Source organism: Trachurus trachurus, assembly GCF_905171665.1.
Source record: "Trachurus trachurus genome assembly, chromosome: 9".
NCBI classification, from domain to species: Eukaryota; Metazoa; Chordata; class Actinopteri; order Carangiformes; family Carangidae; genus Trachurus; species Trachurus trachurus.
The window spans coordinates 34,507,329-34,534,722 of NC_139895.1; the positions used below are offsets into that span (position 1 = coordinate 34,507,329).

General features: G+C 44.1%; 1 protein-coding gene across 1 annotated transcript in view; it reads right to left on the minus strand.

The window, feature by feature from the left end:
• Positions 1–9,398: 9,398 nt before the first annotated feature.
• Positions 9,399–27,394, minus strand: part of bicdl1 (BICD family like cargo adaptor 1) — a gene marked incomplete at both ends in the record, with an annotated part of 28,628 nt that continues 10,632 nt past the window's right edge. The window contains 11 exon segments of the mRNA XM_083978429.1: positions 9,399–9,575; positions 11,606–11,619; positions 11,622–11,660; positions 11,663–11,669; positions 12,196–12,316; positions 14,455–14,585; positions 15,099–15,242; positions 23,680–23,898; positions 24,026–24,205; positions 25,205–25,351; positions 27,326–27,337. Of these exon segments, the coding sequence (XP_083834555.1) occupies positions 9,399–9,575; positions 11,606–11,619; positions 11,622–11,660; positions 11,663–11,669; positions 12,196–12,316; positions 14,455–14,585; positions 15,099–15,242; positions 23,680–23,898; positions 24,026–24,205; positions 25,205–25,351; positions 27,326–27,337 (1,191 nt within the window).

Consider the following 27,394-nt stretch of genomic DNA (forward strand, 5'->3'; position numbering starts at 1 on the left):
TGCGGGAGGAATGGGGTGGGGTGGGGTGGGATTGGGGGAGGGGGGGGGGGGGGGGGCTGTCCGGGTCAGGAGGTGGTCTTTGGGACGGCGGAGGTCTCGACACCTCCCTGACACCGGTGTTTCCACGGCAACAAAGCCAACAGATCATGAACTGCTAGATTTTGTTTTATTTGACTTGATGGGGAAAAAAATCACACTGATGATGATGATGATGATGATGATGATGATGAAGATGATGTTGATGTTGATTGGTAGACGACCTTTAGCAACTAATCCGATGGACAGAACTGGTGACTTCTCATGTTTTTTTTTTTCTTTGTCTATGTTTTGCCAAGCCCCCCACCCCCCTCTAACCTCCAGTAGTGCTGAGCCAACGGTAACTCCTTTTATTTTCTTTCTTTCTTTTTGTCTTTCTTTTTCTTTTTTTGTTTTGGTTTGCGGCGGTGCAGCAGTTGAACCACTCCTGGAGCTCTCAGAGGTTTCCACTCTGACAGCACAGGTCACTGCAGTCTTACTATGCTTTTAAACTGTTCCTCCACTATTATTATTACCATTTTTTTTAAGATACTGCCAATGTAATAGAAGAAGAAAAAAAAAACCAACCATCAGGAGCTCGGTGGCGCCTCTCATTGGACTGTTGCCATAGTAGTCACCCCCGGGGGTGAATGAGGGTCCCTCCCTCCACCCAGCAGCCACATATCAGCCCCACACACTCCCCCCCCCCCCCCCCCCCCCCCGCTCCGGCTCTGGACCCTGGACCCCGGACCTCGCAGCACGCTTCTCCGCCCCTGGGTTTGCCATCATGTAACACTCAGTTTGAAGGGGCAATGCCTGACTGGGGGAGGGTGTTACTGTACTTCCTCAGCCTGCAGGTAGAATCTGAACAGTTGACTGATGTTAAAGTCTGATGTCATGTTTTGTTTTTGTTTTTTTTCCTGCTTTTCTCCATCACACACAACCCCCCCCACCCCCCTACTACCTGTTCAACTGAAGTGTTACCGGACAGTGTTTTTGGCATCAGTGATCAGAGTGTAGCAGAAAGTGGGACTGTTAACGTAAGAAGAACAAACGGGGGATGAACTGCAGCGCTGGATCTCGGCCCGTTCAGCACCGCTAGGGTTTGTCGCAGAGGCGAAGCATTCACACAGTGTCCAGTACTGACATGTTTTTTTTTTTTCTTTCTTTCTTTCTTTCTTTGTTTTGAATTGGGAGAGTAATAAACGGAGAGCGAGCCGTAGGTTATCTGTCTGAAATGTTCAGCTTTCATCCTCTGGGCAGACTCTGGCAGGCCATTTGGGATCCTGATAAACGTCGGAGAGGTCGCTGTGACCTCCAGGGCCTAGAGATGGTATCAAATCTCACACTTTATGATTTCTATTCATCAATGTGTATGTATATATAAATATATTTGTGTGTTTATATTCAATATAGAACATACACACATAATTAGCACACACCAAACTGTGCATGTGTTCGACATGCCCCCCGTGTGCTATGGTTGAAACACACTTCGTCAGCTGTGGTTTGCTGTACACTGGAGAAAAAGAGATGTACTATTCATTTTTCCCTACATGAATTTAATCAGTAATAAACATTTTAAAAAAGAATAAATATTTGACACATAATGACTCTCATTTGTCAGTGATTTTGAGGCTTAACTTCAGTTTTGAACCTGTGTTTTTATTTTATTTTATTTTCATTTTTTTCTGTGAATAAAATTTTCTGGAAGTGTGCACTGGTCTTTGAGAGCCTCTTATGAACTGGAAATAAAGTATTAAATGTAGCTCCCTGTAGGGTATGAATCATCCTGTTGTCACAGAGGAAGTTCAGATTCTCCACAGCAGCAATAAGACAAAGTTATGATGTCAGTTTTTCATCCTTGGTTCTGAATCACCGACAGGCAGGAGAGCTAATACCAGCATCAGGAAGTAGACATCCTGCAGGGTGGAGGGATGGAAACAGGGCAGCAGCTGTGGATCTGACACCATCAGTAACACTTTGTGTCATCTGATCTGTCTGACAAGTTCTTCTCACACCAAAACCACACATAAGGACCAAAATATACTTTATATTAAATCAAATATCCCACATTCACCCAATATGAACTCAAGAGCTTAAATCTCAGACTGTGGAGCACGGCCATATAAAAATATACAGTGATATATTTAGTTGAAGGGAATAACGGCGTTATAAATAAACGACCTTACTAACGGCGCAACTTTTTTCAGTGAGGAGTAATCAAAAAAGTTACTGTTTCCCCCGTTACTGACAATAAAATGCGCCGTTCAAGAAGTCCCGTCACAAAATAATACACCCGTAAAGTATAGTTATACATTTGGGTAACACTTTAAAACTACACACTATTAAGCATTAGTTAAGCATTAATAAATTACTGAATTCTTAATTTAAACGCATGAATATTAGTAGGCCTATGTCGTTTATAAATACAGTTAGTGCTTATCAATGATGAGTAAAACATTTTTAACTGTACTATAAGTAGCCTATTCATGTGTTATAAATGATGAGTTCAGTAATTAATGCTCAACTAATGCTTAATATTGTGTACTTATTATTTGTTTTAGTCCATCAACTAGTCGGAGAAGGACGTTTATCTGGAACAAACCAGGCACAGGAGGAACACTGAGTGAGTTGGTTAGTTCCAGATAAACGGGAGGTTAGGGGTTAGGGGGGCGAGTCCAAGTAATCTGACATAATTGAGCATATATATATATATATATATATATATATATATATATATATATATATATATATATATATATATATATATATATATATATACAGTACAGGCCAAAAGTTTGGACACACTCAATGCATTTCCTTTATTTTCATGACTATTTACATTGTAGATTCTCACTGAAATTCCACTAATGAACCCTGACAAGGCACACCTGTGAAGTGAAAACCATTTCAGGTCAGGTTCACCTCTTGAAGCTCATCAAGAGAATGCCAAGAGTGTGCAAAGCAGGAATCAGAGCAAAGGGTGGAGAAGAAAGGAGGTTGAAGAAACTAGAATTGGTGGGGGCAGAGATAGAGGAGAAGGAGGAAGAAGGAGAGGAAGAAGAAAAGAAGAAAGAGAAGACAAAGAAGAAAAGACGTGTTATCAGTTATTTCACACTTTTTTGTTAATTCCACATGTGTTCATTCATAGTTTTGGTGCCTTCAGTGAGAATAAAGGAAACACATTGAATGAGAAGGTGTGTCCAAACTTTTGGCCTGTACTGTATATATAAAAAGTTACTTTACTTTACATTATTTACTACTCATTTACTACTCATTAGCATAATTAGCTCCACCTGCAGTAATAACGTGTAGGAAGATAAGAACAACAGAGAAACAGTAGAAATAAACATTAGCTTTGTGTTTTCTCATTTTGTCATTTTGCACTGCAATCCGAGCTGAAGGTCTGAAGGAACAATTCAACAGACAGTGACTGTGATTTGTTTACCTCCTGTGCCGTAGCTACACAGCTCTGGATGAGTCCATATTACCTGGAGAGACCACCACACTTATTGCTCCGGTCACTCCCCTGACACAGTCATGTACAGTGATCAGCCATAATATTTAAACACATGGCTGTGGTAACTGTTGTGGCTGGTCAGTGTCCGTTTAAGAGTTCATTCTGAATCATTAGTCATTTGATTTGAAACTTAATTTGTACTTTCAATTATGTCCATGACTTCTTGTTCTGACAAAAAACAAACAAACACTGATCAGTCACAACATTACATCCAATTACCTGGTCCATGTTATGGTTGATGGGTGTAGCTCTGGATAGATAGATAGATAGATAGATAGATAGATAGATCATCATCAGCTCCGTGACAGCAGAGCGTCTGTGTTTCTGGGCCAACTCAAGCGAGACAAGCAGATTGTAAAGTATTTATTTGTACAAAAAAATCCCCCCCACCCCACCCCACCCCCACCAAAATGCTAAGAAAATTGCATGGTAAATATTTTGAATAGTTTGAAGCATTCTGTAACTTAAACAGTGCCGGTAGTCAGCGGTTGAATGGAAGCACTCACACGGAGCACAATGAGCCCACCCAAAACACTGAATTCCAAAACAACATCTGACTGACGCACGCACACACACACACTTATACACACACAAACGGTGGCATGTCTGTCTGTCTGTCTGTCTCACACACACACTCTTCCATCAGGATGTTTTGCCACAGAAAGACGCAGCAGACAGGCTCTTAGAAATGCTTTCAATAGGAAAACGGATCAGTACAGTCTACAGTGTCGGAGCGACAGTCTTCAACATTACATACAAACAGGAAACAGACACAGCAGTTAGGACATGGTCATGTGAACAGAACCCGGTGTGTTACAGTGAATAGTTTCTCTAACAGAACGTGACATGGACAGAGACTAGTGACCGTCTGGTTGTGGCAGGAGCGACTGCTGTTTAATCCAAGCTTGCTGCAGGCAGGGGGCTTCTTCTTCTCACCTGTCAGTCAGCCAATAGAGGGAGGGGCCAATGAGTCTCAAACTAAACTGATGTTAAAAAAATAAAATAAAATAAACTTTTTTTTTTTTTTTTTTTAATTTGACCCATTTTCACACACTTCACACAAACATGTTCCTTGGGTAACACTTTATAATAAGTACACACTGTTAAGCATTAATAAATACTGAATTCTTCATTCATAACGCATGAATAGTCATTAGTATGTAGTTTATAAATACAGTTAGAGCTTATCAGTGATGAGTAAAACATTTTAACTGTGTTTATTAACTACACACTACTGTTATAAATAGGGTTGCAAAATATCGGGAATTTTCAAAGTTGGAAACTTTCCATGGGAATTAACGGGAATATATGGGAACAAACGGGAATAAATCCGAAATTTACAAAATTGAAGGTTGGCCCTTAATTAGTAATATTTTACTCAACATTCATGTTTTTGTCGTTCAGTAAAATAATTGATTGTTCATACAAGAATTAAAACTTGATAAAGTTCTACTCACAAATAAATCTGTTGAAACGTCATGTTTTTTAATTGTATTGTTTTTAATGGATGTCTGCTTATGACAAAACAAAATTTACATTTACGGTATGTTTGGATATGATAGTTTGTTTAAATTACCCCCAATTTCCAGTTAATTCCCATAAATTCCTGATAATTCCAATAAATTCCCATGGAAAGTTTCCAATTTGGAATATTTACAAAATTCCCCAGCTTAACTTCCCATGGAAAGTTTCTGGAAATTTACCAGAAATTTACTGGAAATTTTCTGCCCCTTTGCAACCCTAGTTATAAATGATGAATTTAGTATTTAAAGCTTAACTAATGCTTAATAGTGTGGACTTATTATAAAGTGTTACCTGTTCCCTCTGTTTATCTTCAGTGTTTCTGATCATACAGGAGCGGTGAAAGAGGTTTCTAATGAGCGTTTTAATGGCTTTATTAATGATTAATAGAACCCTCCCTTCTATGATTGTATCAGACCCAGCAGCTTTCAGCGTATTTAAAACGCCATGAAGGTCCATTTGTTCCATTCAGATTTTGTGATTATCTGTGCAATTGATTTTGCTTGTCTATCGCCGCCGACTGTTTTGGCCAGGACGCTGGAGAAAGAAAGAGGTTTTTAATCTCAGTTAGACCGTCCTTGCTTAAATTAAGGTTCAGTATCAAACAATACAAACACATTTTGGCCTTTTAAAGTTGTGAAGCATCTTAAAGGCTGGTGATTAACCTCCTCCTGCTTGACCTTTTAATTAATCTCATCCAGTGAGTCATTGGAGCTCTCATCCCCTGGAACAGAACGGCACGGCCTTTGGACCAGTGCAGACTTTCATCCAGTCTATTCTCTAAATGATTTATTAACATTTACCGATGACTTATTAGCTTTTGCTCTTGTCTTATTAAGAAATGATTGGCCTTGACATTTGTCAATGATTAATATAAATAGACTTTATTAATGACTATTAAAAGTTTAGTTCTACATTAGACAAATGTGCTCTTTTACTTTCTGACAGAGATGAACAGATCCACACCTCTGATGTGTAATTACATTCACAGACTGCAGATGTCAACTTTTAACCATTGTTAAATGATTAACCATTATTAAAGCCACTGTTTATGTTTGTGGTGTGTAAAGTGTTCATAAAGGAAGACTTATCTGAAAGTGATCGCAAGAATTGTCAGCTGCACTGGACTGTGTGAATTTCCTTTTCAGGCACTCTTGGATTAAAACTCTATATTCACGAGTCCTCCTGCTGTTTTTCTCGTCCTAGCGGTGAATCGCGTGGACAGCACTTGGACGAGCTCATGAATATCTCTTCCCAGCTCCACTGCCCGCCACACCCACACACTCAAATAAACATATGCATGAGCGATCATGTCCAGCTCACCAGTGTAATTCCTGCTCACTGTTAGGACACACATGAGAAACAAAAGAGCCTAAAAATAACAACATACAGGTATATTTCTCTCTCTAAAAAAAGATTTTCATTCAAAATGTATGCATTTTCTCTTATAAATATATTGATTTCATCCAAACCTATTCTGCATTTTATTTTTGTTAGGTTTTTTATTTTATATTTTCTTAATAAAAATCATTCTTTGGGTTGATCCTTCCCAACAACCAGCTGAAATGACAAGAAGACATCTGCATAGGTTTGCACAGCTGCATCAGACACGAGTTCAAACGCAGACACACATGAGACATCACTGTGCCACACTGTAAAGTCATTCATGCTCGGAGATTTCAGGTCAACACGTACCGCTTTACCGATGGAGATACAGATATGTCGCCTAAAAACGGAAGCCCGGCAGCTAAGAAATCAAAGTGCCTATGAAAAGTATTGAAGCAATGAGAATGGAGGTAGACCTTTTTCTTTTAGTGGTGAACCAAAGCAGCTGGGATGTTGACCACTGCAGAGGAAGTTTGGAGGAGTCTCTGTACGCCGACAGGCTGGCCACAACACCGAACCCAACAGGTTATCGTTGAGCTCGGCTGACTGACGTGGAGAGTGGATAAGTCGTCTGCGTACAGTGGTCCTTCCTCCTTCTCAAGCTGATGTAAACATTTTGGAAAATTTGGTCAACTAGGAAGATGATTGACGTTCATGGGCACGATGTCAGACAGTGTCTTTTTCTTTGAAAAAAAGGATAAATGTTTAAATGTTAAATATAACGTGTACTGTAGAAGAACATGCCACCTTGGACAATAACCTCAGCCGCCCACAGGTTTATTCAGATGTCGGGGGGAGGGGGGACACGAGGGCATCGTAGAGGTTTCACTATGGAGGTTTGCAAATAAAAAGTGCTGGTTTTTATACATTCACTTGATGGATGAATCCTGTTACCCTGCTCAGACTGGACTGTGCATCACTGATACATTAAACCTGGTCGTAGTGACATGAAGTCGGGGACAGAAACTTAAATGAGTGGAGCCAGGAGAGATGTCATGAAAAGATTACTGGTTGCATTATGGGATATGTAGGATTGGCTTGATAGAGCCAACTAGCAGGCAGGACATCATCACAGACTCTGCCGCTTTGAATTTACTGCTGCAGTTTTTCTGGCTAATGGAGCAAACTATAAAAGCAGCAGAGACAAATGTCAACTGTTTAACAAGCGTTAGCAAATACTTGTTCAAATGTAACAGTAGTTATTTGAAATTTTAAGTTTAAAGGGATAGTTCAACATTTTGGCAAATTGTCCCATTGCCATAATCCCTATACTCATAGCAGTAGGTTTGTTACCTTTAATTGTCGGTGCAAGCTATTTTTAGAACGGCGGAGCAGAGCCGCGAGCTGCTCAGAGCTACGCTACGGAGGCTAATGGGATTTCTTGGTTTCCCTCATCAAACTCATCAAATATACGATCCAACAACTCCAAAACGTTCTGGTGGACAAGTTGTGACCTGGACATTCACCACGCTATGAGATAATAACAGAACGTTACGAGATGGAGTTGTTTTCATGGTAAATGCAAGCCGGGTCATGCCGAAAAGAGACTTGCATGAATTTACCCATCCAACAGAGCATTTTGGAGTTGTTGGATTGTGTATTTGATGAGTTTGATGAGGGAAACCAAGAAATCCCATTAGCCTCCGTAGCTTAGCTCTGAGCAGCTCGCGGCTCTGCTCCGCCGTTCCAAAAAGTAGCTTGCACCGACAATTAAAGGTAACAAACCTACTGCTATGACTATAGGGATTATGGCAATGGGCCAATTTGCCAAAATGTTTAACTATCCCTTTAACAAGCGTTAGCAAATATTTGTTCAAATGTCACAGTAGTTATTTGAAGTTTTAAGTTTAAAGACCAATATATATTTCCTCTTTAGCTGCTACGTGCTGGATTCTATTCACCAGCAGGTCACTGACTGTCAGTCTGCTGTTCGGTGCTGGAAGGAAATCATGGGCTGGGTTTATTAGAGCTGCCTGGTGCAGAACACTAGGTTGCAGACAAACAATAATTGTTGTGGCTGTAGAAAAGACTGTAGCTCCATAGGGTTAAGGCAAACTGTAGTCTAGGATACAATTCTCTGTGGGCTTGTAGCTACCAGTGGCCCCCGTTCATATGAAACATAGTTATTTGATTCTTTTCTCATATATAAAATATTGTTTTGTGCAGCTATAATATCTCTCCTGTGAGATGGTAAATTACTGGAGGGCTGCTTTACAGGTTTTCTCCTCTCCTTGCTTTGAGGTTTGGGATGTCACGCACTCACTGTAAAATGAGAAAGCTGCATGTCTGTCAATAAAAAAATAAGCATTCTTTTTGTCAGATATACAGTACGCCATGGTCCTGATGCATACAGCTGTTGCCTCGTGTTGCCGGACGTCCCCCTGAACAAATGAATAAACCTGAGAGATCACGCGGGGGGTCGGCTGCAGCTTCGTCGACGTACAGCTCTGTCACTGTCCTCATCTTTTTCCCATGATCCTGCATTGTCCCGCGTACCCACCTGTCTTTCCCCAGACTCCTTAGCCTGATAACTGGGATGCATACAAGAAGAGTTTGTACATGGTATTCCCCTCTCTACAGAGTTGGCAGTGGGCTAGTAGAGATGGTCATAGGCACTACAAGGAAACCTTCCTCTTTGGAGGTAAACTTTGTGACCCTGTTCATGTTCTGTAAGACCGAGAGCTTTCTATGAGAGGGGCTTCGGCCAAAGCCTCTGGGGAAGTCCTACTCTTATATTTTCCATCTCTTACTGTCAGCAGTCACCAATTAATCAGTAAGGAGAAGAGTAATGGTACAGATAAAGTGCAAAATGAGCCCCCCGCCCCCCAAACCTCAGTGTGTGTGCCACCGCCCGTCTTTGGCTGCGTTTTTACCCCTGTACTACGATGTCACTCCCTCCTCGTCCCTCGCTCCTTCTGTCTGCTGTGCCGGGTGGGGGCCAGTCCATCAGGGCTCAGTTCTTTTTGAAAAAAGAGAAAAGTCTCCGTTCCCGGTCGGAGATGCGGTGAGCTCGTCTGGAGGACTGACCGCCGTGGGCCCGCGATGACCCCGACAGGGAGGAAGGGGCCGAGCGCCACTCGTCCTGGTGCTTGTCCATCAGCTGCTGGTCAATCACTCTGTGCATATCGTCCTACGGCCGAGGACAAGAGAGGTGAATGAGAGACAGTCGGGAGAGAGGACATCTGGTGGGGTGATACAGGAGGTTCGGGGGAGACTGGGCTCATTAATCATTGACCTGTTAGGTACTAATTACACAGACACCACAACCACCTCTCAGCCCCGGCAGATCACTGACTGATACTAAGTATCTGCCAAAAAAATGACTCTATGTATCAGTGAGTCAAAACAGCGCTTTACATTGACAGACTGGTAAAATAAACACAGATGTTAATATTAACCTCATCTCTACAGTTTTTTAAATTTACATTTTCTTTGTTAATTTGATTTTAAAAACTTCACATGAAGCCTGGAGCTAAAAAGTGTTTCCTGACTGACATTTCAAATGTTTTCTGAGGAGACTGGCTTCAGGCCTCTCACTGTAAGTTTCCAAATGATTTTCTCTGATGATCAAAAAGGTTTGTGGTATGATTAATGTACCTAAGGAGTAATTCTGAAATTTTCTTCCAGAATAATTTATATGAGCAGCTTTTAGAGGCCTAAGGAGGCAAAATTATTCAGTCAGTACATAAATATCAGAATTTTAATACAAACAAACCTAAGTTAGTGTTGCATAAATACATTTTTTCTGCTTTCCTGTTAATCATCTTGAGACCCCTGGGATATAATCACTGTTCTGAAGAAACTGAGGGTTTATGACATGTTACTCAGTACTGACAACAAAAAAATAAACATTTATCATCCAACATCCCTCCATTAGTTACTAAGGGGGGCTGAACCCAATCCCAGGAGGCATAGTGCGAGGGCGGGGTACACCCTGGACATGTCACCAGTCTAAAGTGTGTCCAAGCAAATTTCTGTCAGTACGATAAATTGTAATGTTGTGACAGCTTGTATGAATTAAATTAAACCTTTATTCCCACACTGTACAGCCTACCCATGACACGATACATAAGTTTAGTGATGGGGCTGTTTTTTTTAATTTATAATTCGCCAGTTTTCAATGTAACTGTAATGTAACTGTAATGTGTTCTTCTATGTTAAAGGGGTAGTTCAACATTTTGGCAAAGTGGCCTATTGTCATAATCCCTATAGTCTTAGGAGTAGGTTCGTTACCTTTAATTGTCGGTGCTAGCTCTTTTTAGAACGGCGGAGCAGAGCCGCAAGCTGCTCAGAGCTACGCTATGGAGGCTAATGGGATTTCTTGGTTTCCCTCATCAAACTCATCAAATACACAATCCAACAACTCCAAAACGCTCTTGTGGACAAGTTGTGACCTGCACATTCACCACGCTATGAGAGTTGTTTCCATTGTTTTGCCAAAAACTGACGGGAACGCGCATCAGCGGTTTTGCATGAATTTACCTCAAAAACAACTCTGTCTCGTAACTTTCCATTAGCGTAAATGGTGAATGTGCAGGTCACAACTTGTCCACAAGAGCGTTTTGGAGTTGTTGGATTGTGTATTTGATGAGTTTGATGAAGAAATCCCATTAGCCTCCGTAGCGTAGCTCTGAGCAGCTCACGGCTCTGCTCCGCCGTTCTAAAAACAGCTTGCACCGACAATTAAAGGTAACAAACCTACTCCTAAAACTGTAGGGATTATGGCAATGAGCCAATTTGCCAAAATGTTGAAATATCCCTTTAAATATATCATGAACTTCTACCAACGTAAATTTGCTTGGACAGACTTTATCACACTACCCAACCTTTAAGATCTACATTGGATACAGAGGTGTTTTTGATGTGTGTGTATTCATCTCTGAACAGGTCAGGTGACCAGTGGACCCAGCCCCTAAACAAACATGTAAGTGGGTAACAGGTGTATGGAGAAAGGAGACAGACAGGTGGAGAGAGAAGAGGTGGTGGTTTGGATGGTCTCTGTGATGGTTGATGGTTTCAGAGAGAAAGGAAGCGGTGATGGGCGTTGCTCCTGAGGCGGTTAAACCGTAGCATGGAATGGCTCAGCGTGGCTGTACATAGCCGAGTTAGAGTTAGTCAGTGCGGGGGTGATAACGGCGAGATGGCGCAGCTCGGGCTCACCTCTAAGGCAGGAGGGGGGGGTACCACAGGGGAGAAAGGGTGGTACGGAAGCTGAGAAAGGCCACTAGATCAGAAACCACAAGAGCCAAACAGTAAAGAGCCCTGAGGAGGCAAACTGTGGGCACGGAGAAGAGAGAGGAAAGAGCTGCTAGTTAGGGATGAGGAGGGGGAGGGAGGACACACACAAACACACACACACATACACACACATACACAGTGTCCCATAGTGACATCTGTAATATGTTTCCTTACGGACACCTATCACATCCAAGCAGCTGACATACTCCCTCAGAAGTTAATTGACTGATTTGGTGAACGTGCACGGATTCTGTGTGAGTGTTAAAATATGCTGACGCTAATCACAAGTGAGGGGGGGGGGGGAGGGAGGGGACATGGACAGACTCTTCTAGCTGTTAGTGCCATTTCACTCTCACAGATGTAATGTATCAGTCTGCAGACTAGTTTTATTGACAAGTGGATCAACAAAATTCACAGTTTTTTGTGTAACAATGCTACAAAAAGCTGCTCCAACATGCTACAGAAAGACCACTAGGCTTTTACTAAGTACGGGTTCGTGACCTTTGACCCACCTGCCAGGCCTCCAGCTGCTGCGACAGGTTGAGCTTCTGCTGGATGGCGTCCAGGAGCTGGCTATTCAGAGACATGATGTCTATTTTACACTTGGCCAGCTCCATCTCCACCGCTTTCTTTCTGCAGACACACACACACACACACAGAAAATCAAGGTTTCCTACAGAGTCCTGGGAAATACTCATACACATGGTGATGACTTGGAAATTCACTTTCCTGCTGGAGAGAAGAGAGAGTTTCAACACTGCTCTCACGTTAGAAGAGAGATGAAGCTAATATAAAGCTAAAGGCTGTCAGCTGAAGCTCCAGCACTACACATGTTCAACAAAAATAAGCTAAATATGAATTCCCTTGAAGGTCCAGTGTGTAAAATGAGGGGAAACGGTGACATCTAGCATTCTGATCCTATTATTTATCTATTAAATAATTCTATTGTTTATTTATTTATTTATTTTGAAACGTGCTCTCTGGTTGGCTGGATTTTCCATTCCGTACAAACATGGCGGCGCAAGATGGCAACACTCTCTAAGCAAGACCCTTGCTATATGTATATATAAAAGAAGAATTATAAAGCTACGAAAAACAAACAGATTTTATTTTATAGCAATTATACACTTATACAAATATTTATATTCATGGGGCGCCGAGTGGCGCAGTAGGTTAAGCAGGCGCCCCATGTGTTGAGGCTATAGTCCTTGTGCAGGCAGCCCCGGTTCAAATTCCGCATCGGACGGCCCTTTCCTGCGTGTCATTCCCCCTCTCTCTGCCTCCCCATTTCCTGTCTCTCTCGACTGTACTATCAAATAAAGGCATGAAAAAGCCCAAAAATATATACAGTATGTATTCATATTTTGCCAATAAACCTTGACAAATATTACACACTGGACCTAAGTAATCTTTGCAGAGGGATAAATCCAGTTCATTACGTCTGTTTCTCTACTTTTGATCATGAGATCTATTGCTAATAAAGCAATGTGCTTGACAAGAGTCATGGGTGCAGCGAGGAGACATCACTACAGTGAAGTCTGACAGGAGAAGAAATAAATGCAGCCAGTTTTTAACAACAGTTCTGCCATCGTTGCTAAATCACTTTGTCCTTGCAGGAGTTGAGCACAGCTGAAATATTGCAAACATCCCTCTTTGCACAGCGAGACTTTGGTGCGTGCACAACTACAGCAGGAGCAGAGGGTCAAAGTTGCACCAACGGGGGCAGCCATAAACTGTGGTGAGTGGTTAGAAGCAGTGTGGGAAATACGTTTCATTTTCTCCTCCAAAATCAGGCGATGGTTTGACTCATACTGTGTCTTGTTTCATCACGTGTCTTTTTAGGGATTTGACTGCATTCCCTGATGTCATCACCAGGCGCACAGTGGTACTGTCACTGCCAGGAAGAACTGTCCTTCAGCTCATTGGGTCAATGTGAGCTGATTAAGGCTTATTGTGTGATATATTGTAATGCAACTAACTGTATATGTATCGTAGAGCAGTGGTTTTCAAAGTGGGAGCCGGGGCCCCCTGGGTGGTCGCAAGGGGTTCCTAGGGGGTCCTCAGCAAATTGTTTATTATCAAGGTGATAATAAACAATTACCTTGGAGCTGCTACTGGTGTGCGGACTTTGTGTTTTGCCTATTTGATGCATTTTTTTGTCCGGCACCCAGCTTTTAGATTTTGTGGATGTGCGTGCATTTTCTATTGTTTTTCAACAAATGCAAATAACAAAATAAAATCAAATTATTATATTTTGGGCATTATTTATGATAAAATAACATATCGAAACCTTTTTTGCCATGATAATCTTTCAAATTGCCTGCCAGACAAATTATCATTCATGACATCATGACTATTAACTGCTAACTGTTTCAAAACTCAGTGGTTTTGTGAAATGGCAAGCCTATTTGGCCAACGAGTGAGACTGTATGCGCGTACTGGGTATGATACTCTTTTGGATTTACTGATCACCCCCGGACCTTTAATATGGGTAATTGTTCAATGTTTTGTATTTGTCTTTTGTTTTACCTTCCTGTACTAAAAGATGAAAATGATCTATAAATAAAGAGTTAAAAAAAAAACACCTCAGTGGTTTTGCAAAGGGGGTCCCGAGCCAGAAGCTAATGCTATTGGGGGGGGGGGGCCTTGCCATGGAAAAGTTTGGGAACCCCTATCATAGAGAACCTGCTACATTCTACTCATTCTGTACAGTTTTTACATGACATTATTAGGTTTAACTGCATAGTATTCATTCTGTGATGTGTTCGTACTTGGCTATGGCGTCGTCTCTGTCTCTGATTGCACTCTGGAGCTGCTCGTTGGGTTCTCGGACTTCAGACATCATCCTGATCCTGTCGTTGTCCTCCCGGAGAGAGCACATTTCTACAGAGAGCAGCGCCATCTGCAGGTCACATGGGAGAACAAAGCAGATGTGTGAGACACGGGCCTCGTCATCTCGACAGCTTCGAGGCTTTAATGGCGACGTTATACGGAGGGGCGCTCATGTGTGAGATATTAAGCTGACCCAGTTCAAGGGGGGAACATAAATTGGCCGTGTGTTTTAGTGTAGATTCTCTGAGATGGCATCATAAACCCAGAGGAGGGGGGGGCGAGCTGTCCTCACAGATGAAAACAAGGTTAAAGCAACGTCCTACATTATAAACAGCATACATCAAATTCACACAGGCTCACACACTGGAGCTGGTGAGAAATTCATCCGCAGCGCTGGCTCGGCCCAGTGTTATTCTTAGACGTGAGCGATCCTTAAAGCAATGTTATTCCACCAAGAAGGCCTGGATGTGATGTTGAATTAATGAGCGGCTGTCTGACACTTTGCCGTCCACGTGATCAGCCTCAAAGCCTCGGTGCCGACGTGTTTGTCTTTGGGCGTTAATCTGGTGGAGGAAGTCGGTACCTGGTTGTGCAGCTGCAGCAGCTCCTCTTGGCCGCCGCGCGTCTTGTCCTGCTCGGCCTCGTACAGGTCTCTGACCTCCCTCAGCTCCTCCCCCAGCTTCCTCACCTGCTCCTCCAGAGCCTCCTCATCGCTGCGCCGCGAGCCCTGTCAACACACACACATAACACACACACACCTCACTGTCTTTGTGCTGTCAATAGCCATAGTTCACTGCTGTGTGGGTCTGAAACAGGCCCATGAGGCTGCATCCCACTTTAAACAGTTTGTTCCAACTTTGCAACATCATTAACTTAATGAGAATAGGTAGATGATCCATTATGACAGCACTTTATGGATTTTTATAGTTTTCCTGTTAATTTTCTGTTCAGGAATAGATATGCAGAATAATTCCTGAATATCAGGAATTATTTCCTGATAATTTCCTTGATCTTAGGATCTTTTATATTCCTTTATTTATTTTTTACCAAGCCAAGCTTCTGTCCTTTTTACTTTACACCTCTCTTTTAGAACTGATAATGCCGACTGCTATGGTTTTGATGCTGTGCAATGCTGCTTTGTCTGTACGTCTATGCCTGGTTGTCTGTCACTGTACGCATGTCTATTGTTTGTAAGTCTGACACTGTACTTACGTCTATTGCTTGTATGTCTGTCGATGTACTTACAGTATGTCTATTGTTTGTATGTCTGTTGTGATGTTCCATGTGTTTTATTATGTAAAATGTTATAGCACCTCCTATGGTTCATTAAGAGGAATGCAGCTCTTTTCACAATATTTAAGATGTTTGCATTTTCATTGGTCGTTCAGGTCACATGATTAACCAGGTCACATGATCAGTGGTAGGAAGTAAGAAAAAACTATAGGACCGCATGGGTTGAAATTTTCTCCTTTTTTACTCGGTCTCATCTGATTGTGCAGAGCTTGGAGCAGCTTTGTGTGTGAGTAGAATGATTCATCTGTGTTTATAAAAATTATTTCTGCTCATATTTTGTTGTATTTCATAAGATGTATTTACATTATTTCATTGCTATTTTTGTGTTGGTTTATTTACAGTTTCACATGATAAAAACAACTCGTCATAAAAACGCTGTACCTTCAATAAAACGGAGTTCATCTTGACAGCACGTCTTGCCTACTCATCATTGAAGATACCTAGCTACTTCAGTCGAGTTAAAAAATGTTTAGCTGTCTGGTGATGTGTGCAACGCTACGCGCTCAGGTGCCAGAACAGTGAAAACACAGCTATTCAGCGGGTTCTACACAACAACACGCTAGTGAAAAGAGAAGTACAACTCATTAGCGGCTTCAGCAGTGCTAGCCTGATCTCCCTATACGTTTTAAGATGGATGCCACGTCGCCTACAGAAGGACAGCAGGCAGGCTCATCAGCTAAAGAGGGAGCTACTGCCAAGTCAGTTTCTAGCGGATCCAGCTCAAGCTCAAAAAGTTCATCTGCTAGCTTAGCTGCTGCTAAGGCGAGGGCTAAGGTCTTAGCTGCACGTGCCTGTGCAACTTTTGTTCAGAAAGAAAATGAACTGCTGGTAGAAAAGGCTAAAATGGAGGCTGCTCTCGCTACATTAAAGCTAGACAAAAAGATTGCAGCTGCGGAAGCAGAAGCCAAAGCTCTCGAGTCTACAGCAGCAGATATAGAGAAAGGCTCCAGAGGCTCCAGAGCTTCCAACATCTTCCTCCTTCCTCCTCAATCCCCCCAAGAAAGGACCAACGATTATGTTGAGCGTCATTCACAGGAAGACTCTAAGCCTCCACTCACTGAACCACCACAGAGTCAACCTCAACTATACAATCCCGCCATCTTGAGCAGTGCCACTCCAAACCTCTACGATGGTCCTGCGGATGTTAGACCACGTATTCCAACTACTCACCTATTGAAGCCAGATCCTGATGCTAACCCTCAACGCTTCAACGCCACGAGGCCACAACAACCATTCACACCCACTCTCAGCAACCAAGCTCCTCACACTCCCTTTGCTGACCGTACAGGCTTTGGTGATATTGCCAGATTCCTCGTCCATCGGGAACTGCTCAGCTCCAGTCTCACCAGATTTGACGATCGTCCTGAAAGCTATTGGGCATGGAGGTCGAGCTTTCTAAACTCCATTGAAGGAACAGAACTAACCCCAAGTGAAGAGCTCGACCTGCTATCCAAGTGGCTGGGTCCCCAGTCTTCAGCACATGTGAAGAGGATCAGAGCTGTACACATCAGCAACCCGGCTCAAGGTCTGAGAACGGTGTGGTCTCGTCTTAATGAGTGTTATGGATCTCCAGAGATGATAGAGAAAGCTCTCTTTGACAGACTGGAGAAATTTCCCAAGGTCACCAATAAGGATCCTCAAAAGCTACGAGAGCTCGGCGACCTGCTACAAGAGTTAGCATCAGCACAGCGTGAGGGGAACCTACCTGGACTGGCTTGCCTGGATACTGCGAGAGGCCTGATACCCATAGTAGAGAAACTGCCATTCAATCTCCAGGAAAAATGGATCACTCATGGGAGTAATTACAAAGCAAATTACCAGGTACATTTCCCGCCATTCGCCTACTTTGTCGAGTTTGTCTGTAGAGAGGCCTACATCCGGAACGACCCAAGTTTCTCTCTGTTCTCTTCTGCAGACACAATAATGAAGCCGAACAACACAGTAAAAAAGATGAGTAGCTCTAGGAACTTCGTCTCCTCACACAAGACAGAGGTCTCTTCTATGCTTGACCCCGACGACACAGGGACCCCTAGTGTTAGGCCAGATGTTAGTAGGCAATGTCCTATTCACAAAAAGCCTCACCCCCTTAAACACTGTAGAGGCTTTAGAGCGAAAGCAATCGAGGAACGCAAGGCTTATCTCAAAGAAGCTGGCATATGTTTTAGATGTTGTTCTTCAAGCAAACATTATGCCAAAGATTGCAAAATCGCAGTACAGTGCAGAGAGTGCAGCAGCGACAAGCATGTAGCGGCTCTTCATCCTGGACCAGCTCCGTGGCTTAGCCAGACCCCTGAGTCAGAGAACGGCGGGGAGGAGAAGGGTGATCAGTCTCCTACTGTGAACTCAAAGTGCACGGAGGTTTGCGGAGAGGGTAACGCCCCACGCTCCTGCTCAAAAATTTGCCTTATCACAGTTCATCCTAAGGGTCAACCAGACAGGTCAGTGAAACTTTACACCATTCTTGATGATCAGAGCAACAGATCGCTTGCTCGATCAGAGTTCTTTGACCTCTTTGGACTGGAGGGCACAGAGTCACTCTATACTCTTAGGACATGTGCTGGTCTTACTGAGATGTCTGGGAGGAGAGCCACAAACTTCATTGCAAAAACTTTGGATGGAAGCTTCAGCATAAATCTCCCGACTCTCATAGAGTGTAACTACATCCCCGAGGATAGGTCAGAGATTCCTACTCCTGAAATCGCCAAGTATCACACTCACCTCAACTCTGTGGCTGAGCACATTCCTCCCCTTGATCCAGAGGCTCAGATCCTCCTTCTCCTTGGTCGTGATGTTCTGCAGGTCCACAAGGTGAGAGAACACCGCAACGGACCTAACAGCGCACCATACGCCCAACGCTTGGACCTCGGTTGGGTCATCATCGGGGAAGCCTGTTTAGGCACAGCTCACAAACCCAAAGATGCTAACGTGTTCCATACTCACATTCTTGAGAATGGACGTCATTCTCACTTCACACCCTGTCCGAACCATCTCACTCTTAAGGAGAAGCCCACTGTGAACAGTCAGAAGTCTCACAGTCCTCATAGTCTCAAAGGCTCACCACTTTCTCTTATGACAGTCCAACGCACTGAAGATGACTCTTTGGGAAGTAAGATCTTCCAGCGCACAGAGGAGGACAACGAGATTGCCCCCTCTATTGAAGACAAACAGTTCATCGAGCTAATGGACAAAGAGATGTTCATTGACGAAGGAAACAACTGGGTAGCCCCACTCCCATTCCGCCCTTCAAGAGTACGTCTACCGAACAACAGGGAGCAAGCTCTGAGTCGCTTTAAATCTCTCTGCCGCACTCTTGATAGGAAAGCAGAGATGAAGCAACAGTTTGTCACCTTCATGCAACGGATCTTCGATCAGAATCATGCAGAACTGGCTCCACCATTAGTGGAGGGAGAAGAGTCCTGGTACCTCCCTACATTTGGAGTGTACCACCCGCGCAAGCCTGGTGACATCAGAGTCGTGTTTGACTCCAGCGCAAAACATCACGGGGTGTCTCTAAATGATGTGCTGTTGACCGGGCCAGACCTGACCAATAGATTATTGGGGGTTCTGATGCGTTTTCGACGTGAACAGATCGCTGTCACCACAGACATCGAACAAATGTTTTTTAGTTTTCTCGTGAGGGAAGATCACAGGAACTTTCTTCGGTTCATGTGGTTCAAGAACAATGATCCTACAGATGAGGTTGTCGAATACCGGATGCGGGTTCACGTATTCGGCAACAGCCCCTCTCCAGCGGTGGCGACCTATGGCCTCAGAAGAGCTGCGCTGTACGGAGAACCGGTGTTTGGCTCTGCAGCAAAGGAGTTCATACATAGAGAGTTCTATGTAGACGATGGCCTCACATCTCTGCCATCAGAAAATAAAGCTGTCAGCTTACTCAAAGCGGCACGAGGTATGCTGGGTATGTCTAACTTACGCCTCCACAAGATTGCATCCAACTGTCCCGCAGTCATGCAAGCATTTCCGGCCTCCGAGTACGCCAAGAACTTGAAGGAACTCGATCCTGATAGTGATTCTCTTCCAATGCAGTGTAGCTTAGGACTGAACTGGGACCTGTGCAAAGACACATTCACCTTCCGGGTCTCCAGCACCGAAAGGCCTTTCACAAGGAGGGGTGTGCTTGCTACTGTAAACAGTTTATTCGATCCGCTCGGCCTAGTAGCACCAATCTCCATTCAAGGAAAGTTTCTGCTGAGAGAACTAACCCAAGACACCATCGACTGGGATGAGCCTCTCCCAGCAGAGCAGGAAGGAGAGTGGATCGCTTGGAGAGATTCATTACACGCTCTTGAACACTTTGAGACTCCACGTTGTTACACTAGTGCATCTATCTCCAACGCCCAGCGTGTTGAGCTGCAAATCTTCTCGGATGCGTCTGTAAAAGCCATCGCTGCAGTGGCCTACTTGAAGGTGTTGGATAGCAACGGCACAGACCATGTAGGATTTGTGATTGGGAAGGCTAAATTAGCTCCTTTGACAGTCCATACGGTCCCACGTCTTGAGCTGGGAGCTGCGGTCCTCGCTGTTGAGATTGCAGAGCTGGTGTCAAGAGAATTGGATGCCAAGATTGATGACATGAAGTTTTACACTGACAGCAAAGTCGTGCTGGGTTATATCCACAACGTTACCCGCAGATTTTACGTGTATGTCAGTAATAGGGTAGAGCGCATCAGGAAGTTCTCAAGCCCTGAACAGTGGCACTACGTACCCACCAGTCAGAATCCAGCAGATGTAGCGACTAGGTCAGTACCTGCGGAACTTCTCTCAACCACCAGCTGGCTCACCGGGCCCAAGTTCCTGCTGCTACCCATGAAAGAAGATGCACCTGTGGAGACATCTTACGACCTTGTGAACCCAGACTCTGATGCAGAAGTGCGTTCTCACCTCACGGCATGCACCGACACAAACCTGGGCTCTCAGCGATTTGAAAGGTTCTCAACCTGGCAGTCTCTCATCAGAGCTATAACCACTCTGATCCACATCGTGGAGACCATGAGAGCCAAGAGTACAAGAGGAAAAACAGAATGTAAAGGTTGGCATCAATGTTCAAAAGTCCACACATCTGACAATCTGCTCAAAGCGAGACAGGTCCTCATCAGATGTATACAGAGTGAAGCATATCAGACTGAGATGTCTTGTCTGAAGCAAGGGATGGACATCCCGAAGAGCAGTCCATTGAGGAAGTTGGATCCTATGCTCGATAGTGATGGACTCTTGAGAACTGGAGGCCGACTTCGTCACTCGACTCTCAAGGCAGAAGAAATGCACCCTCTCATTGTCCCTGGTCGCAGCCATGTCGGTGGTCTACTCATCAACTACTATCACGAGAGAGTTAAGCACCAAGGCCGGATCTTTACAGAGGGAGCGATACACGGCGATGGCATTTGGATGGTTGGTGTCAGGAGATGCATTGCGAGACACCTGTACAAGTGTGTGACGTGTAATAAGCTCAGAGGAAGGACAGCCGAGCAAAAGATGGCTGACCTCCCTTCAGATCGGTTAAGCGAAGAGCCACCATTCACCAACGTAGGCATTGATGTATTTGGGCCTTGGAGTATCTCTACTCGACGCACACGTGGAGGTGCCGCTAACAGCAAGAGGTGGGCAGTGATCTTTACCTGTCTCAGTGTGCGCGCTGTTCATATAGAGCTGATCGAAGCCATGGACACATCGAGCTTCATAAACGCCCTTCGTCGATTTTTCGCCATTCGGGGTCCCGTGAAGCTGATACGCTCCGATTGTGGCACAAATTTCAAAGGGGCATGCAAGGAGCTGAAAATACTCCTTCAGGACGACAAGGAGCCTAACGTCTTCCGGTTCCTCAGCAAAGAAGGCTGTACATGGATCTTTAATCCACCTCATTCCTCCCACATGGGCGGCGTGTGGGAGAGGATGATTGGGGTCTCCAGGAGGATTCTGGATTCCATGTTGTCCCAGATTCAGCCATCTAACCTCTCTCACGAGGTTCTATCTACAGTCATGGCAGAGGTGTCCGCCATAATTAATGCCAGACCTCTGACGACCATCTCTACCGATGTGAGTGCTCCATCGCTCCTTACTCCAGCCATGATCCTTACCCAGAAAGTTTGCAGTCCTCCTCCTCCAGGCTGCTTCGTCGATGCAGATCTACATCGCCAGCAGTGGAGGAAAGTCCAGCACTTGGCCAACACCTTTTGGGAGAGGTGGAGGCGCGAGTATCTCCCTATGCTCCAGAGTCGGTCGAAGTGGCAGAGGAGCCGCCCCAACATCAAGGAAGGAGACATAGTGCTTCTTCGTGATACCCAGGTGGAGAGGAACCAGTGGCCCATGGCGCTGGTCACAAAAACCTTCCCTTCGAGCGACGGGATGGTCAGGAAAGTGGAGCTCAGGGTTGTCAGAGGAGAGACCTCTAAGACCTTCCTTCGCCCCATCACGGAGGTGGTGGTGCTAATGTCTCCCTAGGATGACATAGACTTTTACTTAACTCCCTAAGTGTTTGTCTTTCATAGTGGTATTGTGTTCAATACCAGGCGGGGAGTGTGATGTTCCATGTGTTTTATTATGTAAAATGTTATAGCACCTCCTATGGTTCATTAAGAGGAATGCAGCTCTTTTCACAATATTTAAGATGTTTGCATTTTCATTGGTCGTTCAGGTCACATGATTAACCAGGTCACATGATCAGTGGTAGGAAGTAAGAAAAAACTATAGGACCGCATGGGTTGAAATTTTCTCCTTTTTTACTCGGTCTCATCTGATTGTGCAGAGCTTGGAGCAGCTTTGTGTGTGAGTAGAATGATTCATCTGTGTTTATAAAAATTATTTCTGCTCATATTTTGTTGTATTTCATAAGATGTATTTACATTATTTCATTGCTATTTTTGTGTTGGTTTATTTACAGTTTCACATGATAAAAACAACTCGTCATAAAAACGCTGTACCTTCAATAAAACGGAGTTCATCTTGACAGCACGTCTTGCCTACTCATCATTGAAGATACCTAGCTACTTCAGTCGAGTTAAAAAATGTTTAGCTGTCTGGTGATGTGTGCAACGCTACGCGCTCAGGTGCCAGAACATCTGTCACTGCTTATTGCTTATTGCTGCTTATATGTCTTATTGTCTTGTTGCTACACGGTGCACTTTTGCCCAAGACAAATTTCCCCTTTTGGGGACAATAAAGTTTATCTAATCTAATCTAAATCAGTTGCTGTGACTTTGGGAGAATTTAAAAAGAAAACTGAGTCGGCAAGATGGTTGGATGTGCAAAACTGTAACATCAGTCCACATGCATGCATACAATCTACTCTGAGTCTGAGAATAAACATTCACAGTAATGGATGAATATTTATTTTTTTGGTTAATATGCATCACTTTATGTAGGAGAAGCCACTTCAAAGAAATTCATTTGGAAGTCACCTCCTTCTGACAAACAGCCGTGTCCTGTCATGGCTTTCATACCTACTCAGCTTAAAGAGGCAGGTTTAAGGTTTTGAAATTCAATGCATTTTAGAAAACCTTTCACTTGGAAACAAAATCCTCTTATTGTTTTCCTCTGCACAGCCGCTGATGAGGAATAAATATACATATGGAACTGAACTGATTTGAACAATGAACAATAGATCTTAGTGTGAGCATTAATTTAATGCAAAGTGTCCAGAAACACAGAGGAGTGGGCAACGTTACACTGTGATTAACAGAAGAGGAAGTTCCTGACAGGCTTTGGTTTTGTTTGTCTCTACATATTTAATCTTGTTAGCTGTAAACAATGAAAACATGAACGCAGGTCCAAAAAAACAAAAAGTTCATCCTGCCACAGCAAATTCCATTTGATTTACAAAGCAAGATTCATTCAAATGAAACACGAGTTGTTACCGTGGACTCGTTCCCATCCAGCAGATTCTGTGTTAGCCTCCGTAGCTCCAGCAGGCTGGTGTGGAGGCTGCCTGTAGGCACATCCTTGGCTGAGGACGTCTCCGAGGACTCGTCCATGGAAGAGTCGGTGGACAGGGCCGAGTCGGTGACGTCGTTTCCCCGGAGATGGGAGCAGAGCGAGCGGACCTCGCAGTAGGCCTCCCACAGCTGAAGACGCAACTACATGGGCAGGAAGAGGAGGGGAGAGTGTTTTAGTTACCACACACACCTGCTGCTGCTGGCTGGCTGGCTGAGGCAACTATGAAACATCATCCTACAGCCATGCAGTGATAATAATGAGGTCTACCTGCTCCCTCTCCTGCTCCTGCTCCTCCTGCTCCATGCTCTGTTCGATCTCACACAGCAGGCTGGACGGGTGCGGCGTGAGGCTCTGGAGGCTGTGCTCGTCCGACAGCTCCTCCAACTGAGCCGTCAGCTGCCGGTGGGAAACCTGAACCTCGTGGAGCTCCAGCTGGCTCTGTCGCAACTGGACACGACAACGAGGGGCAAAACAGGAATTTAACACTTAATGTAGAGGCTGAGAGGAGCACTGGATGTATTTAATGGCAAATTTTAGTGGTAGAGCAGTCGCACCATATACAGAGGCTACAGTCCACCGCAGCCGGCCCCGTATCGAATCCCAACTCAAGCAACCCTTTGCTGCATGTCATTCTCCCTCTCTCTGACTCCCATTTCCTGTCTGTCTCAACTATACTATCCATTAAAGGGATAGTTCAACATTTTGGCAAATTGGCCCATTGCCATAATCCCTATAGTCTTAGCAGTAGGTTTGTTACCTTTAATTGTCGGTGCAAGCTATTTTTAGAACAGCGGAGCAGAGCCACGAGCTTTTCAGATTAACGCTACGGAGGCTCATGGGATTTCTTGGTTTCCCTCATCAAACTCGTCAAATACACAATCCAACAACTCCAAAAAGCTCTGGTGGACAAGTTGTGACCTGCACATTCACCACGCTATGAGATAATAACAGAATGTTACGAGACCAAGTTGTTTTTGAGGCAAATGCAGAGACTGCTTGCTGAAAAACTGCCCCCGACGAGAGCACGCATCAGCGGTTCTGCATGCATTTAACTTGAAAACAACTCTGTCTCGTAGCGTCACAACTTGTCCACGAGAGTGTTTTGGAGTTGTGGGATTGTGTATTTGACGAGTTTGATGAGGGAAACCAAGAAATCCCATGAGCCTCCGTAGTGTAGCTCTGAGCAGCTCACGGCTCTGCTCTGCCGTTCTAAAAATAGCTTGCACCGACAATTAAAGGTAACGAACCTACTCCTAAAACTATGGGGATTATGACAGTGGGTCAATTTGCCAAAATGTTGAACTATCCCTTTAAAGGCAAAAGGCCCAAAAATATACTGTATGCACACCTTAAAAAAAAAAAGGCTTTGCAGACAGTAATGTAGAATATCTCCGTAGGTATTAGCTGATCTCAAAGGTCAACAGTCCTTTGTGCGCGTCACCGTACCTGTAGGTCCTTTTCGTGACACTGCTTCTCCAACACCAGCGTCCTCTCTCTGAGGTCGTCCACCGTGCTCTGCAGCAGCTCGTTCTCCTCCAGCATTGCGTGCACCCGGCGCTCCAGCTCCATCTTCCTCTCCGACAGCATCTTAATCTAAAAATGTCAAACGGCACCGGTTAGTTACCGCGCCGCAGGAAATAGGCACTATGTCCAAGAGAGGGTTTAGAATTCCTGGTCGATTGGCGGACAGATGGGCAGCTATGGACCTGATTAAAGGATAGATTTTGTTGTTTTTCTGACTCTGAGGCAAGCTGGGCTCTTACACAAGATTAAAAAGTACTCCCACTGGCCTGAAGAATGTTTGTTGCCTAGCACGGGTGTAGGCGTTATTTGCCACCCTCGTGTTCAGGAATGTTGGGTGTCCAGAAAGCCTGATATCAGCTCCTTTACCAAGGTGAGACCATGTAACAGCCTTCTACTGAAGGCTGACATTGCAGCATCACAACTTTTTCCTTGTGAATTGTTTTTCTTCTTCTTTCCTTTAAGCCACTTGAGCAGCTTTCCCCATTAAACAAACATCAGTTCACTTGTTCACTTTCATCCCTCTTGCGTTTGACCTACATCTGGTAACCTACTTCACGGCGCAGGAGCTTACATGTGGATCGGTTGTTTTCACTACCGTATGTGAAGTCCTGGGTATTTTCGTGATGCTGTAGTCACCGTCTTTACGCAAATAGGGCTAAAAAAAGTCATTCATCATCAGTACATGTCAAATAAAAGCAAAGCGTTGGAAAAAGTGGGAGCACCCAGACATTGCAGTATCGCGGCTAAATATAGAGCAGTAGCCTTTTCTCCCAATTATAGCACAGGCTCTGCAGTCTGGGTGTTTTCTGCCTGGCTTTGAAGAGCAGCTACGGGGGAAATCTCAGCTGTTGTTATGCTCTGGTTGAGTCCTTGTTCATCACATATCTGGCTGATATCATACATGAACACGACTGACAACACAACACGTCTCATGCTCTGATTGCCAAGCATGTTCTTCATGCTCAAACCTCAGGAAACAGGGATTGCCATATGAGATTGTTCAATATGTTTTTTCCATCTACAGTGGCATGCAAAAGTTTGGGCACCCCTGTGAACAGTTAAAGGGATACATCACCCAAAATCGATAATTTACCAATTTTTCACCGTCATGCCAAGGAAGGGTTCGGAGAACTTCCTGAGTTATCAAAACACTTTGGAGTTCCAGGGGGGGTCCGGCTGGCAACGGATTTTCATATAAAGGCGGTGCATAGAGTTCACTTTTGAATCGTCCAAAACACACACTATGAAACATCCAGATACCTCCATACTGCTCGTCTGTACTGACCCAAGTGTCCTGAAGCCGCCTCATGAAAAAGCTGTTCAGACGAAATTAATTTGATCCCTGTTTTTAGCCTTGTTGTAGTAGTAGCTCCTAGTGGCTCTGTTGATGTTTGTGCGCATGGGCGAGATTTCTTCGCCGTAACCCATTGGATGTATGATGTAAACACGGAAGAACATTTTGCAGCAAATCTTGCGCAGCCACTGGGAGCTACTGCTACAACAAGGATAAAAACAGAGATCACATTTTTTTTCCCGAACAACTTTTCCATGTGGCGGCTTCAGGACACTTGGGTCAGTACAGACGAGCAGTATGGAGGTATTTAGATGTTTCATAGTGTGTTTTGGACGATTCAAAAGTGAACTCTATCCACCGCCATTATATGAAAATCTGTTGCCAGCCGGACCCCCCCTGGAACTCCAAAAGCATTTTGATGACTCTGAAAGTTCTCCAAACCCTTCCTTGGCATGACAGCAAAATTGGTAAATTATCGATTTTGGGTGAAGTATCCCTTTAACAGAAATTTTAACCGGCGGTGCCCAAACTTTTGCATGCCACTGTATATATAAATCCCCCTTTATTCCTGTAACAACACAAGATCCTGTTTGGATCCTTTATGTGAATTAATTTAACTGGACAGGGCAGAAGCAGCTGTACGTTCAAAGGAAAATAATAATGCAATCCTTGTTTCTAACATTTTTACAAGATGTTCCATGCAGCATGCAGTCTGGCTGATAGACAGAGAGCGTTCGGTTACCACTCACTTCTAGCCCTTGCTGCTCCAACCGTGACGGAAGGAGGGCGAGGGAGGGGAACAACGGGTGAGGAGAGAG